Below are 17,094 nucleotides of genomic sequence, written 5' to 3' on the forward strand. Positions count from 1 at the left end.
GTCAGAAGGAGGTTTCCTGGTGGGGCCAGGGGAAGGGGTAGGGGAGGGGTCTTTTTGTTGGTATAAAAACTAGAATACTTAAAGCTTACGAGACATACCAAGATTATAGGAGGAGAAATAGTTTCAGTTCTCGTCCTGGGTTTGCAACCTCGTCTATGATATTGTGGAAGAAGACCAATAAATTTGTCCTAGATTGTGAATCTGAGTAACCTCTGGAGTCACAGTTCCTCAGAGCAACACTTGGATAAGATCACCTGCTCTGTCTTCCTTATATAATTGTTTTCAGGGAGACAGAATTAATGCACATGCTAGCTCTATGGAAGGTTAGTAAAACTGACTCTGCTGTTCGCTATGAAGAAGGTCGCCATGAAACTGAAACTGCCTCTCTTTAGTTCATCTTTTACTCTTTCCTGGGTGGATAGCTGAAAAGAAATACACGTTCACAAGCCACAGCTAGCCTCTGGGTATGTTTCCATAATTGTTGAGCCACCCGTGTTCTGTTCTTTGACATTCAAGAAGGTACTCCGTAATTTCCAGGTTGTAATGAAGTGTCATTCTGCTTATTAATAGGATGGATAGACGTCTGAATAAATAGGGAAACTGCTGCATTAGCCAAATCAGTCTCACAGAGTGCTCAGGTTTTCTTTATAGGGGAAGTCATCCTCAATAACTTAGAACTATATTTAATTATTACCAGTTTAAGATGTTTAGATGCCTATATAGTTTGTCTTATGGCAGTTAAGGAAATCGGGGCATTAGCTCAAGTGACTGAGAAAAAATTAAGTGGGAAAATAACCAACTATAGCCTCAAACCATTTTTCAGCCATTATGAGATAATTTATTTGCAGAATAAATTAGTTAGGCTGGGAGGTGCATAATTCATTTAAGAAAACTCTTTGAAAATTGGTCAAAATTATATGATAAGTGGATTTCAATTATGTCATTGGTTTATGTGGAGCACTCAATTTGCATGTGGAAAGGACATTTAAAAAACATTTTAAGGACTTCCCTGGTGATCCAGTGGTTAATATTCCACACTTCCAGCGTAGGGGGCACGGGTTCGATCCCAGGTTGGAGAACTAAGATCCCGCATGCTGCACAGTGTGGCCAAAAGATGAAAAAACGTTTTAAGTATAACCTGTTGGCTCAACCATGCGTCTGTATGATCATTACACAGTGTAGAGGTGGCAGCATATTGTGTGTACAGAATGAGGTTTGTATAGAGGTCCCAGTCGGCCTAAGGCTTTCTCAGTCCATGCCAGGTATCGCAGCATAATTGCTAATTGTACCTCTTTCACGTCCAAGTGTCCTGGTTTGGACAATCATGTATTTACCACAGCATTGCTGAACCTCATAAGCTTCCTTTGTGCATATCAATTTATTTGATTGCCAGAAATTCTGTTTGTGTGTATCTTTCAAGGAATAGAATAGAGCACGGACCACGTGTTATTTGTACTGTGTGGCCCCCTAATGGTTTTCTAGATTCTTTTCAGAAGCTGGAGGGTCCTGGAGACTGTGAACTCTGGAAAGAAGGTCACTCGGGTTAGTGGAGAACACTTTTCCCCACACTACTAGATGTCATCAGGCTGCCTATTCTTGGCCTATGTTCTTTGCAGTGTTATCCGTTTTAGAAAGAAAGCAAATATTATATAAATATTACAAATATTTATATTCATAAATATAGTGAAACATTTATATGTATAAATATTTATATTTATAATTTAAAAATAAAATTTAAAATAAAAATAAAATTTGTAATATTTATATTTATGGATATTATAGTAAAATATTCCCAGAGTTGAAGAGCTCAGATTGTGGTATCAGTCAGACCTGGGTTTGAGTTCTTTCTGGTCATTTCTGGGCCACATCACTTAAGGAGAGTTGCTAGTTTTGAGACTTCGGTTTATCTGTAAAATAGTGATAATGATAGCGCCCATCACATTATAGGTGTTTTGAGGATTAAATGAGAAAGGTAAATGTGTAATGGTCCAATCTTAGTGCCTGACATATGGTTTAAGTGTTACCTTTACCTTATTAGTATAGTTCAGATAAATTCTACTTTCATTTGCAAAGAATAAAGTCTGCAGCCATTTGGGCTACTGGGGATTTTTGCTGTGTGAGAGCATTTTTTTTTTTTTAAATTTTTTGGCCGAGCCACACAGCATGTGGAATCTTAATTCCCTAAAATGGCACCCCACTCCAGTGTTCTTGCCTGGAGAATCCCAGGGATGGAGGAGCCTGGTGGGCTCCCGTCTATGGGGTCACACAGAGTCGGACACGACTGAAATGACTTAGCAGCAGCAGCTGCAGCCAGGGATCAAACCTGTGCCCCCTGCAGTGGAAGCATTTGACCACAGGATTACAAAGGAAGTCCCTGAAAGGCAACATCTTAGATCTTTATAAAGTGTTTTTATTGTCACTTTGTATACGTGCTGTTTGAAATACTGATTGTCGGTTATGCCGTAGACCCTGAGAAGCTTTTCCTGATTGACCTTCCCTTGTACGGGAAAGAAGAAAACGACACGCTGGTTCGCTGTCCCCTGACAGACCCCGAGGTGACCAATTACTCTCTCACGGGGTGTGAGGGGAAACCTCTCCCCAAGGATCTGACATTTGTGGCTGACCCCAAGGCAGGCATCACAATCAGAAATGTGAAGCGCGAGTACCATCGGCTCTGTCTGCACTGCTCAGCGAATCAGAAGGGCAAGTCCATGCTGTCGAAGAAATTCACCCTGAAAGTACGGGCAGGTACAGGCCCTTGTTTGCTTTCTGCTAGGTGTTGGAACATCCATTGATTTAAAAGACTTCTCTTCTCGCTGGTCCATCTTAGTATGTTGGTCACTCAGGCGGCTGCTGTGATCTGTTCTCCCAGCCTCAAAGTAATGCCAGCTGCGTGTAAATTCTTTATTTCACATTTCTCATACTATATGACTGGCCCAAGACCCACCTCCAGCTGGGTGGGTCTACCAGGGAAGAGTAATTCAATGGTCCTGGGGATAGTCATTAAACCTGCTGACATCAGGACATCCCAAAGTTTCGTAAATGCACAGTGTTCCTTTCAAGGAAAACTTATTGGGAAGCCTTACACTGTTTGAAAAGATTAGCATACAGATTATTCACTCCTTGATTCACTGTTGATCTGTGAACTGACTTCCTCCTTAAATATTTAATTCTAATGCCTTCTTAGACTGTTCACAATATGAGAAAGAAAGTACCAGCTGACAATGGACGTTGTTATGAATTTGACATGAGATAGAATATTTTGGTAGCTGGAGGATACCTAGAATTGTATTACAGAGAACAACTAATTCAATACCAGAGGGCATTTAGCCATTGAGTAGTTACTGTTAAGGCTTTTGAAAAGGGTTCTCTTTGGAGTTAAGGAAAGTTTGATTGTTTAAGACCTGTTATTTTAAGAAGTAATCAAGATATTAATTTTACAGTACATGGGAAAGTTGCCTGTTTGGTTACAAGGATATAATTAGTTGTTGGTCACATCCTCATGAAGTCATCACGTGAAATAAAGATAAAGGCAGCTTCACTATGCTAGGGTTTCTACCTAGCTTTGTTCAGGATTATTATCATCTCAAAGTAGACATTCTCTCTTTTTCACTTTATATTAATTAATTTACTTGAAGGACACACAGTTTAATTCCTGATTTCTTCAGGTACACAAATAATGCAGATTGGTTAGTGCCATACTTTATATTTTACTTAAAAGACCACAGAGTGAGCTGGGCATGGCTTAGGAAAAATGGTAAGTTAAAATGTTAAGTTACAGTGCAACCAGTTGCTTGAGGGCCAATTTTCCTTTAATTCTAGCCATCAAAGCTGTGCCGGTTGTGTCTGTGTCCAAAACCAGCTATCTTCTCAGGGAAGGAGAGGAATTTGCAGTGACATGCTTGATTAAAGACGTGTCTAGTTCCGTGGACTCTATGTGGATAAAGGAAAACAGCCAGGTGAGTGGATTGTCTTCCCCGTTTTCCTCAGTGTAGCATGCTGTGTGGGAGGTTTGAAGGCTTTTCTTTAAAGAAGTGTTATTTTTTTTTTTAAATGTGTTTTATTGATGTCTAGTTGATTTACCGTGTTGTGTTAATTTCTGCTGTACGGCAAAGTGATTCAGTAGTACATATATATGCATTCTTTTTCAAATTCTGAGAGAGTCTATTAATCATCCTGAGGATGGCTCAGCTGGTGTGTCTGTCAGAGGTGGAACTGTCTGGAGTGTGTTGAGATGCGTATTTCTCCATTTCATAGCACCATATGCAGGCGTGTACATTCATTATGAGTAACAAACAAATGTCATTTTATAAATTTATTTTGAGAAAATTGAAAACTGCAGACTTGTTATTACTCTATACTGTTTCTCTGAATGACTTTAGTGGGGAAAATTTTTTTAAAAATTAACAGTTCAGTGAATAGCTACCTTGATTTTTATAAAGTTATTATGGAAACTACTCAGGCCAGATTATTTAAAATACTGTAAAAAGTTGCCATTTTCCCCTTCCATATTAAGAAACATGATCTTAGATATTAACCAGGAAGCCCTTCCCTCCCCCATGAAAAGGCCTGTCCATTTGAGAAATGGATTTCTTTGTATATGGGTCTGATTTCCTCCTTTGAGACTGCTTACCTGAGATCAGGTTGCTAATGGTTTTCTATTTGTTTTAGTTGCTATTAATAAAATGGTTGTCTTCAGTATGAAGCATTTGGACATGTTTAGGTTATCATTCATTTGACAAATTCATATTGAATGTCTACTATATGTCAGATACTGTGTTAGACATATCTTAATAAATTTTGGCTAGTTATATCTGAAGGGTTTTTTCCCTCTGAATTCACTCACATTAATAGCAAGGACTTTGAAATGTCCAGTTTCCCTAGTATTTTGCTTTTAAGATTCCCATTGACTGATTTTTCAATAATATCTGTTTGTATAATCTTGGCCATCTAGTTAATTTGCTATCATAGTAGTTTTTCTTCAGTACACACGTATGTATTACATGGAAGGAAGAAAATACTGTCTTTTCTTCTTCCTCTTCCTCTTCTTCCTCCTCATGCTCTGAATTGGCAATTTTATGCCTGTTTAGAGAATCCTATGCTAAATAAGTAACCGTGGCGATTAGCATAATGCAAAGCATTATGATGGTGTTCCTGCAGACCTGTGATGGATGATACCTTGCTAAGTGAAGTCTGCTATTGACTAGGAGAATGGAACCAATGTCTCCGAGAAAGAAGTCCTAGTTTTCATATCATATAACCTAATAAAAACAATAGCTTACATATGGATTTTTGACTAACCCTATAGGACACAATCCCATATTAATTGCCTTTCTATGATCCTTGATTTCAGATGAGAAAACAGTTTAGACTGTGTGTGTAGCTGAGCCTCTGTATAACTTGAAAATTAGCCTTTCTGAGATGAGAAATAAATCGCCCCAGGCAGTTTTGTTCTGAACCATTTTTTCCCAGGAGCCCTGCTTGCCATTCCCAATTAATCCACTAGCACTGGTAGATAAGGCTGCAGTGTTGGGAGCTCTTTGGGGAAATCCCAGTGCGTACCTCCAAGGGTTAAGGAAAACCAAATCACGTGCGAACACTATGTAACGTGTGACTTGCAGATGGGGCTCATGGCTGAATGCCAGAGTTCATCCATGAATCTTTTGCTGACATCCTTTGGCTTAATTTGGAATACTTAGTGCTATTATAGCACTATCAAATTATTTTAAAAATCTGTAGAATTTGATTTGAATCATTTAGGATAAGTTTAACTCACAATGAAATTTAGGGTGAATTGAGTGTTGGAGAGTTTTTGCAATTGTTTGTTTTAAAATGTAAGAGAATCTTGGAGTTTATTCAACACTATAAATCTTGGTTAGCTTTTCTAAGGCTTATAAACTCTCATATTTTAACTGCTTTTAATCATGGTCTCTGATAGTATCCTAAATTATGGCCTCCAGGTTTGGATGTTGATATTGTATCAATTATTGACAAACTATTCCTTCCAGCACCAGTGTATTCATTGTCCTGTTTAGCTCCCTAACAATGGACTCTTGGGCTCTTGCAGAAACTAGAGGGAAGATTTGGTAAATGTAGAATATAGTATGTGACCTGTCCATCGTCCTCTGCCTTTACAGAGGAGAAGTCTGTAACATGATGGACTAGGAGAGGCCAGAGAAAAATGTCATTTCCCCTTCGTCTCTTCTTAACAATTGCTGTTAGGCAGCAAAAATGTCAGATTTCTGGCGATTATTAGAAGAATCTCTTAGAAGGGAGTATCTTCAAATCAACACAGTGCTCCCAGACTAGAAAGGCCTTTAAAGACTTTTGTTCTCTTATTCATTTTTGGGAATAAAATTTGAGACCATAGTGGCATCCTTGACTTGGCCAAGATCTCACAGTTAGTTAAGCAAGCAGGTTTCTCTTCTTTTTATTTCAAAACATTTAGCTTTGGCAGTCAGCTTTTATGTGTGCTTATTTTAGTGTAAAAAAAAATTTCTAAAAATATAATAACATGAGAAAAAAGAGAAATAGCTATAATTCTGCCACTGTACATTAGCAGCACTGTGCAATAAAAATAGAATGTGAGCCTCCAATGTAATTTAAAATTTTCTAGTAGGCACATGACACTAAAACAAAGTAAAATCAATTTTTAATGTATTTAGTCCAATGTATCCAAAGTATTTTATCATGCAATCAACATAATTATTAATGGGCTATTTTATACTACTTTCTTTCATATTAAGTCTTTAAAGTCTGGGACACATTTTATATTTACAACACCCTTCAGTTTGCATTTCAAGTGCTTGCAGTCTTATGTGGTTAGTCCTTATAAATGCTATATTGCCCACATTTTTTCCCATGTTTCTTTTCTCTCTGTCCCCATGCATATGTATGAACACATGGTTACTGAGGTATACTCATTCTACCCTTTCTACATAAAATAAGCATTTTTAATTTTCATGTATTCATAGTCTTTTTGATACCTGGTACACACTAGGTCATCTCTAGTTTTTCACTTCAGCAAATATCTTGAAGCTTTTGTTTCCTGTTGAGTTGTTTCTTTGAGATAAATTTGCTGGAGTTGATCAGGGCTCTGAACATGCTTCCTAGTTGCTTTCCAGAAGGATTGTTCTGCTTTACAGTGCTGTCAAAATGGTCTAATGCTAATAGGTCCACCATAGCCTGTACAGGGAGTCACCCTTGATCTTGTTCCAGGTCAATATCTGCTGTTATTTTGGGTTTTTTTAGTTGTTTTCCCTCTCCCTTCTACCCCTCCCCATAGTAATAGGAATGTGTAAAAAAAAAAAAAAAATTGGAAGATGCAGAAAACTCTATGCTATTCCGTTTCATTTTTTCAGAGAATGGTTGTAGTTTATATTATGGTTTTTTTCCCCATGAGGTTTCCATACAAGAACTCTCTCCATGTCTTATGTGCAGACAGATATTAACAGTAGGATGGTGATATCACAAGAGTAAATACACAACCTTTTTTCTTCAGCTCATGTGTAAATAATTTGGGGTTTGGTCTTACATGTCTTGTGTATTTCTGAATGCTCTTTAATAGTTGCCAAAATTCTGCTGGATAAGAACAATAGGATGAATTTTCAAGTTAATCTTAGACATTGTAAATTTACTTTTATTAATGAAAATAATATAGATGTTAATAAAATAGAACATGATTGTTAGTAGTGATGTGTTTTCTTTCAATCACTGGGCTATAGAATAGAAAATACATAAATTCCAGGCAAGAGTACTGGAGTGGGGTGCCATTGCCTTCTCCAAATATGTATATAAAACAGGAAATATTGATAGGATGCAGGTATGCTGACTTGTAAAATATCAGTATCCTGTAGTATTTCTTATATACTAGCTTTTAAAATTTGGCACTGTTTTTTAAGAAAATGTTTAGCACTGCAGAGAATTTGGAATTATGTATGCTGTGATTATTAAGAAATGAATTTTCATGTTTTTTTCCAATTATTAATAATGACTATCTTTCAATATAATCCTGTAATATGAAGTGTTCCAGTGACAGACTTGTCATGATGTTTTATTATTCTTACTTAAGTAGTGTATAATGAATGCTAATATGGAGAAGTTAATTGCTGCTATTTTTAATTTATCTAGGAAAGATCCTGAATATAAATTGTATGGTAATCTTTGATTTCTTTCTTCCCCTCCCCTTCTGAGAGCAGCAGAGTAAAGCACAGACGAAGAAGAATAGCTGGCATCAGGGTGACTTCAGTTATCTCCGTCAGGAAAGGCTGACTATCAGCTCAGCAAGAGTGAATGATTCCGGTGTGTTCATGTGTTACGCCAATAATACTTTTGGATCAGCAAATGTCACAACAACCTTAGAAGTAGTAGGTAAATATCTCTAGGAATGGGTAAATTACTTGGCATAGTGAATGAAGAAATTACCTAATAGTTTCCTTTTTACGTTAATGGAATGTTAACAGATTCTTAGGGATTTTAGTATCACTGAATGAAAGAATGAATGAATACATGAAAAAAAAAAAGTCTTCCAACCAGAGCACAAAAGCAAATCCTACCCATTTAATAGAGGCAAGTGAAAAGCTGTAACTGTGAAGGTGTTTGAACATGTCATTCTCTGCTTAACCCCCCTACCCCAACAAATGTAGGTTGAGCTTTTCCTAAAATTTTACTCCTTGCCCAATGACCTGAGTTTGGAAATGGATGGAGACTTTTTTCTTTGGAGAAAGACGTATGCTTAGACCTCAGTGTATTTCTCTGGATCTTTTGGTGAGGTTCTTTGGCCTTTTGGTTTATTGTTTTACAGTTCATGGGCTCTAATCACTTGGCAGCAGAAAGGGCTGAACTGACTTTTCCTTCTCAGTATGCCCCTCACCTTACCCTGTCCTCTGACCCTACAGGCTATAACATAAACCTTCAGGAAGGCAGCCCACTGGGCATGGCTCCTTGTTTCTACAGAGCATAAACAAACCTGTTAACCTGTGCCCTAACCTATATCATAAGTGGTATACACAACTGGTTTAGTTTTCCCTGATCTAGCAATCTTATTAAATACTTATTTCCCAAGCATCTACTTAATGAGAGCAGATTGGTAAAGTACATGATGTTTTTGAGTTACTGGAAAGTATAGTAATTTTATAATTATTTCTTTTACACTTTTTGGGCTCTCAGTATTGTTTGCATTTAATCTATTTTCTTGGTGTTTTTTTGGGGGGGGGATGCCACCGTATTTTCATGGCTTGATTTTGATTAAGTACTTGTAGAGTGGTGAAATTCTTCCTCATAATTTTATCAATAATAAAATTATATATTTGTTTTCATTTCTCTCTTTCCCATATTTCTTCAATAATTTATGTAGCAGTGTTAGAGGTTTGCAATTTATCCTACAATTATCTCATATGAGTTAGGTGTTTCTGCTCATGTTGTAATGGAAAGTGTCTCACCAAAATGAACGTGAAAAAGATGCTTTATTTGCAATTACAGAGCTAGCCCAGAGAAAGGGTACTATTCTGTCCCTAAACATAATTGTGAACCATTTATTAATTTGAATAAAAGGCTGTGCTTTTAAAATATTAAACTCCATAAGTGCTAATTTGCTAAGTTGATTAGGGAGCATGCTGATATATCAGCTTCAGCTCCAGAAAGCAATTAGTAAGGATGTTTTGAGCATATTGTTGTATGTAATCAGATTTTTAAAATCCATTCATCAATTTCCAAGAATATAACTGTATAACTGGAAAGACTTGGGGCCATGTAATCTGAATCTGTACTGTTTCGGGAGAGAGTTGGAATGGGACAAGAGTAGGAAGAGACAGAGAAAAGTGATCTTTAGGGGCTGGGAGCAGAATTTGGACACAGAGTGGAGTGATGTGCAGCACAAGACTTTAGGATGACCCCTACCTAGTTTTGAACTGGGGCTCTACCACTTAAATTTCAAATGCACCCCACTTTAACTCTGCCTCTCTTTTCTCTTACGAGACACACAACCTCTAACTCCCAAGGCTGTAGAAGGGAGAAAAGCAACAGATTTTATAGATGTGCCTGGTATAGTGTTTGTACTTGATTAACTGTTAATGTCTCATCAGTTTCTTAAACCATCCTTTATAACAAGCCAGATAGGATTTTTTGATTCTAACAATTCTTACACTTCATGAATTTGAAACTCCATTCTATTATAGGACATAAAACCATATTGACCAGACTAGACTGTAGAAAACTCCGGAGGAACTAGTATTTTATTCATGATGATTGTGACAGAAATCAGTGCAAATAATATTGCCTGTGATATTTCTATATTTTGCATTGTGTTTTATCTTTGAATTTATGACCTTGAGCACCTGAAAATTTAATGTAGCTTTCAGATAAAACATTTATTTCCTCAAAACTAACTTAAATTAGCTTAAAGAATGACAGAGGGGCACCATTTATGATTCAGGTATTAGAACAAGCTGTTGGTTTCCAACTTGATTTCATTTGGATGTTTTTTAAAATTTCACCTGAAAAATGTTTCTCCATTGATACAAAGGACAGTTGAATACCATTTCTTTTAAAATTCTGAATCTGTAGGAAACTAAACAGTAAATATTCTAATGGCAACCTCCTGTGGGGTACCAATTGCATGTTAGATGCTCTCCGGAGGATATCTACTCAGTAGGTGGTGGTGGTTTAGTCCCAAAGTTGTGTCCAAATTCTGTGACCTCATGGACTAGCCCACCAAGTTCCTTTATCCGTGGAGTTTTCCAGGCAAGAATACTGGAATGGGTTGTCATTTCCTTCTCCAGGAGATCGTCCCCTCCCAGGGATTAAACCTGTGTGTCCTGCATTGCAGGTGGATTCTTTACCGACAGAGACACTAGGGAAGCCTGGGGTGTAAATATTTTTGACTAAATAGTACCAGAGATAGTGAATGACAGTCTTACATGTTATAATTCCATCTTAAATTTTGAAAAAGAAATAAAACAAGAAGATTAAAACTCCTTCATAATTCCACTAACTTGCTATAACCATTTTTAGGGTTTGGTATGTGGTTTATGGACTTCCCTGGTGGCTCAGATGGTAAAGCGTCTGCCTACAATGTGAGAGACCTGGGTTCGATCTCTGGGTTGGGAAGATCCCCTGGAGAAGAAATGGCAATCCACTCCGGTACTGTTGCCTGGAAAATCATCTCCTTGCAGTCCAAGGGACTCTCAAGAGTCTTCTCCAACTGCAACAGGATTTTAATTATACATGTAATCTTAGGTTCTCTTTCTCACTTAAAGTATGTGGAGGCTCTAGGGTATGCTACAAAGAAGCCAGCCTTGGCCTCTCACTGTGTATATTCACATTTAGTTTCTGCCTTTGGGTAGCCAGCTATATGGCTTTCCAGGACTTGGTTTCTTTTCTCATCTATAAATTAAGGGTTACAAGGTTCTCTTTCAGTATTGCTGTAAGATTAAATATTTGTCATAATTATTAAATAAAATATGCTAAAGAACTTAATGCAGTTCTTGGAACATAGTAAACATTTCATAAAAGGAGGTTATAAATATAATATTGGCAATTATTTTATTATGGTCTTTTTCAAGTTCTTCATTGTATTATTATATAACCATTTCTAAGGGCTGCTTTATTTACTTAACCAGTTCTCCCTTTTCTCATTTTTAAGATTATTATGACTAGGGTAAATAGCACTTCTATTTTGCATGTAGCTATCTACCTCACTAAGAAGAGTTCTCTGTGTTAAACTGAAAAATAGATAATTTTTTAATCTAGAAATGCTTTCTAAAGGAGTTGTGCCAAATTACAATGTGTAATTCAGCATGCTACTTTAATTACACTTGCAAAATTATTATGTTTATTTCAAATTAGCTTTGCTAGTTTTCCATAGAATGGATATACATTATTTTTAACAGCTCTATTGAAGTTTTGCTATTTTTAATATGTGAAAAGGGATCCCCTATTTAAATTACTAGCTTATTTTTCCTTCTATATTTTCATGTCTTCTTTTTCCTATTACCTTAATTAATTTTTCTATATGTAGACATTTGAAAACGTTTATGTATTCAGATTTGTCTTTTATAAGTTTTATTTTTTTGATTGCTTCTGAAAAGCCTAGAAAACTGCCCCACCCCCACCTCCACCCCCAGCTTGGTCAAAGTTTAATAGAAGTCAATTTTGTTGTTTAGTTAAAAATAAGGCTTAATTGTTAAAATGCTATTCTGAATCATCTGTGATGTATGATATAAGAGATCTAAGTGTAGTTTTCTTTAAATACTAAATTACATTCTTCCAATATTTTTATTGAACATTGAGGCTATCTTCCCCTCCTTGATTTATGACATCTTCTTATCACATACAATTATATTGGGTCTAGGAATAGGCTACATAGTCCGAATAATTTTTCGCATAATATGCATCAGGACTAGTAGTTCTAAAAGACTTATTCCATGGTGATAGATCTTTAACAGAGTTGCTTAAGAGATAAAAATAAGAGAGTAAACATTTCCAATGTGTGTTCTTTCTCATTTATGACTGTGGTTCTCCAAGAGCAAAACAAAATGTAAAATGGCTAGTTAAAATTCTTAGTTGGAGTGCTAAGGGTGTGCTAGGTCACTTCAGTCTTGTCCAACTCTTCGTGATCCCATGGACTGTACCCCGCCAGGCTCCTCTCTCCATTGGATTCTCCAGGCAAGAATATTGGAATGGGTTGCCATTTCTTTCTCCAGGGGATCTTCCCAACTCAGGGATTGAACCCAGGTCTCCCGCATTGCCGGCAGATTCTTTACCATCTGAACCACCTGGGGAGCCCAAGAATACTGGAGTGGGTAGCCTATCCCTTCCCTAGGGGATGTTTCCAACCCAGGAATCAAACCAGGGTCTCCTGCATTGCAGGGGGATTCTTTACCAGCCTACTTGGCACTACCAGTTAATACTGGAAATCAGTCAGTTACCTTTATAATCCAAAAATGAAGCTGTGTTATTAAGATTTTTGCGGTAACAGTTTCTTTCTGTTTCGTTCTGCTGTGGTTAGATAAAGGATTCATTAATATCTTCCCTATGATGAACACAACAGTGTTTGTAAATGATGGAGAGAATGTGGATCTGGTTGTTGAGTATGAGGCATATCCCAAACCTGAACACCGACAGTGGATATATATGAACAGGACCTCCACTGATAAGTGGGACGATTATCCCAAGTCTGAGAATGAAAGTAACATCAGGTAAGAAAAGGGCCTTTTACTGGCAATTATGCAGTTCTGCCTTTCCCCTTCACTTGTTGTTTCATCACTAACTCATGTCCGAATTTTTTTTTTTTGACCCTATGGCCTTGTAGCCCCGCTAGGTTCCTCTGACCGTGGGATTTCCCAGGCAAGAATAATGGAGTGGGTTGCCATTCCCTTCTCCAGGGGATCTTCCTGACCCAGGGATTGAAATCCCATCTCCTGCAGTGTAGGTGGATTCTTAACTGCTACCTCATCCTATTTCTGTAACCGTCAATGTATGAGGAAACAGCTGATACAGAAGGAAGTTTGGGGCGGCTCCCTGTGTCGTCATTTCATTTTGCCATGTGTTTAGAGCGCACAGAAAATTCCATGCCTCGGCTGTCTCATTTGTAAATTAGAGGAGAGTCCGGTCCTAGAGTTCTGAGGATAGTTCAGAGCAGTGACTAGCATACACTAGGGCCACAGTAAATAATTCTTTTCAGAGAAAGAGGCATGTTAGTGCCTTTAGTTACATTTTTAAAGCTAGAAGGAAACTAAGAATTGTTAAGCATCTTTGGGCCAAGCATTGAACCCAAGTTTCTTTTACATCAGACTTCTCATTCGATTCTCAAATAAGTTGTATGTGCTTGTTTCTGGCCATACGCTGTTCTCATTCCCTTATGTACATTAACTCAATAATTTTAGTCCTCACAAATGCTAGGAGGAGGCACGCTTACGTCCCTCCTTTCTTTAGAAGATGAATTTGAGACTTCGATGAGTTAAGTAATCTCATCAAGAGCCAGTGGCTTATAAGAGGTTGGTGCCTAGTTACAATTGGTGTTTTTTTCCCCCTAGTTGGGAGCTCTTGGCTGTTGTAAAAATATGGGTGAGAGAGAATATTGTCCTGGACCAAAGTCTAAGGGCTGGAGGGAAGAGGATGGATTGGGTGCTGTCCAGGCTTCGTCCTTAAAGGACTCGGTGACTGAAGGGGCAGGGAAGAGGGAGGAGTCTGGCTGGGGCAGCCAGATTGGATGATAAGAGGTGATGCCGTTCCAGTGGGAGGGAGAGGGGCAAATCCAGTGACCTGAGTTTGGAGTTTGTTGAATTTGAACTTGCCTGTGGGATCTTGAGTGGAGATACTCAGGTAGGATGTTTTGTAGGTCAGGTTCCCTGGATGCAGCTCCTGAGAGTGGGATTCACAGGCAAGGGCTTCATTAAGAAGAGAGAGACCAGGCAGAGAGTTGGGGAGGTAGGGTGGGGAGGGGGAAAGGAGGGAAAGAGGATGCGGGTGAGCTGTGGTCCCATCCTAGGGGCTCTTTGGACTGGGGGCCATGAACATAGGTCTGGAGAGGAAAGAGGCGTAGGACAGGGAGGTTGGACTAGAGGTCAGGATTTGAACATTGTAAGCAACAGTAAGTAGTTCAGGGGAGCGTGAATGCCCAGGGAATGTATGCAGTGTGACAGGAGCCTGAACAAGCCACCCCCCGTGCAGAGTTGATTGTGGCCCTTGGGGGTCTAGGGCCACCCAGAGTGCTCCGTCCACACTGGAGCCCATGTCAGTAACTCCCTGATGGTGGTGCTGAACACAGCCACCTGTGATAACCTTGGTGTAAAACAGAAGCCCAGGTAGCACATGCTCCCGGGGACACTTGGAAGAAGCAGCAGGGGTAGGAGGAGAACCAGGAGATGCTGGTGTCAGAATGAACGTGAGCGCCATGGTGTTGACCTTGCTGCATGGCCCTGAAGTGTCTGCTTTGAGACACCTTGACTGCCAGTCTGGGGTTTTGCTAGGCAGGTGCTGTTAAAGTAGGGCAGGTGAGTTCAGGACACTGGTGAGAGGGAGGCTGAAAAGAGGACCAGGGCGGGGAAGGATGCTGGCCATAAGGACAGCACAGGATGAGGGCGAGGTTGCCTTATGGTGAGAAAGCCTTTCCTGACTCTGTTCTCATATACCAGACATTTGTCTCAATGAAATATATGTGTGTGTTTGCATTTGTTAACGTGGATTTTGTTAACACTGAATTACATGGGATGTAGTTTTCTAAAACAGGCATGGATTTCGGATGGAAACTGTGAAAAAGCCACACATTTCGAGGTAGGTGATCCACAGGTGACTGATGGGTTGTTCTTTTTTTGTAGATACGTAAATGAACTTCATCTAACCAGATTAAAAGGGACTGAAGGAGGCACTTACACATTTCACGTGTCCAATTCTGATGTCAATTCTTCCGTGACATTTAATGTTTACGTGAACAGTGAGTAGAACAAATGGTTCCTTATCTTTTTATTTTTTATTCTTTTAAGTTGTGGCTGGTGTTTGCAACAGCTGCCGCCCCGAGTTCATTGTGTACTGGGTCAATAATGTTTCATGATAATTTTGACCTTAACAAAGACCTCGTGGTTTGGTGGTTGGAAGGATGTGTACAAAAACCAATTCCTTGTCCTACAATTCGCTGACCACATGACCTTGAGCTGGTGCTCAGATGCTGGGTGCTGCCCTTTGAAGTCAACAGAAGAGACATAGAAGTTAAAAATAACAACAGTTCGAGGGAGAATGTATTATTATTGATTGCCAAGATGGGGAGCTGGAGGTTGAATAGGAGCTGGATTATGGTATTAGGTGGGAAAGAGGTGCTATCAAGCCCCGACAAATGATTTCTTTGTTACAGCACCTTTTCTTTCAGGGTTAGGGTATTATTTTGTGTGAAATGAACGCAGTATTGATCAGCTCAGAGTGTCCCTGCTGTGTACCATGCATGGACTGGGGGAGAAGGGAGCAAGCAGGTGGTTTAAGGTGGGAGGATGGCCATGGACACCTGAACACCTGAGCCCTGTGTGGTCCATGTCCCACAACGTCTCTGTACAAAGGTTGAGCCGCAGGGGCTGTCCTCACCAGCTGGGGCTTTTCTCAAGTGCATGACCTGCTCTTGGCTCTACTGTGGGGTCACCTGCATTTCCCAGAAAGAGGGGCAGGTGCCTGCCACACCATACCAGCAGGGGACCAAAGGCTGGAGGCCTCCAAAGACATGGGATTCCAAGGGACTGTCCACAAAACGACCAGCAGAATTAGCTATCCGGGGTGTATGGGGGGGCGGTGGTGAGATGACAACCTGGAACGTTCCCTGGAAAACAGCTCAGTAATGGCTGAGCCCTTCATATGTGTTGCGCTGCAGGAGGGGAGCCAGTTCCCCATCTTCCAGGAGCTTCCTACTTGCTGTGTGGAGTGATTCTCCATCGTTAACTCCCTGATGGTGCCGCTCACCAGCATGGTGGGGTGGGAAGCATGATCCCCTTACAAATGGAAACAGCTAGCGAGTGATACTCAAGACAGGTTTTTGGTTGCTAATCTGGAGTCTTTTGTCTGTTCCAGCATTTCTAAAATTGTATTTCCTGAAAAAAAGGTGTTAACGTGTATTTAGATAAAGAGCATCATAGCCACATACAGATTTTTCTGAGCTACAGACTTTCTCAGCATCCTTAATACGCTAATGTATGTTTTGCCTGCTCAGAAGGAGGCGTGGGATTGAGCATATATCTCAAATTTGTATGACCACAAAACTGCTTTTCCAAGGGAAACTTGTTAATTAACATCTCAGTTCTTCAGAACAGTTTTGATTACATGGTATTCTCATTGGCCTGCAATTCAGGTATCTCTAGATTAATTCAGATGTTAATCAGAGATTAGTGTATTACGCATGGGCAAAATTGCCTGCTTCTGAGAAATCTTCATGTTCAAGTAATTGAGGAGATGATTGCAGGTGAATCAATATCCTTGCAAACATCATATGCATTACTGTCTATACAAAACCTTATTTTAGGTGTCTAGTGCAGTGCTTCTCAACCTATTCCCAAGGACCTTGTGTATTTGTAGTTTCCAATTTGTTCTGAATCAATACTCCTTAACAAAATACAGAAA

At 39.2% G+C, this 17,094-nt stretch overlaps 1 protein-coding gene across 3 annotated transcripts in view; it reads left to right on the forward strand.

Annotated features, from left to right (window-relative positions):
* The window catches only part of KIT (KIT proto-oncogene, receptor tyrosine kinase), an 82,320-nt gene that overhangs the window by 36,295 nt on the left and 28,931 nt on the right, over positions 1-17,094 (forward strand). For all 3 annotated transcript variants that reach the window (XM_027970729.2, NM_001308594.1, XM_027970728.3), the window contains 5 exon segments: positions 2,467-2,748; positions 3,823-3,959; positions 8,199-8,370; positions 13,007-13,196; positions 15,318-15,433. In XM_027970729.2, the coding sequence (XP_027826530.2) occupies positions 2,467-2,748; positions 3,823-3,959; positions 8,199-8,370; positions 13,007-13,196; positions 15,318-15,433 (897 nt within the window).

Source organism: Ovis aries, chromosome 6 (genome assembly GCF_016772045.2).
Source record: "Ovis aries strain OAR_USU_Benz2616 breed Rambouillet chromosome 6, ARS-UI_Ramb_v3.0, whole genome shotgun sequence".
In the NCBI taxonomy this organism is placed as follows: Eukaryota; Metazoa; Chordata; class Mammalia; order Artiodactyla; family Bovidae; genus Ovis; species Ovis aries.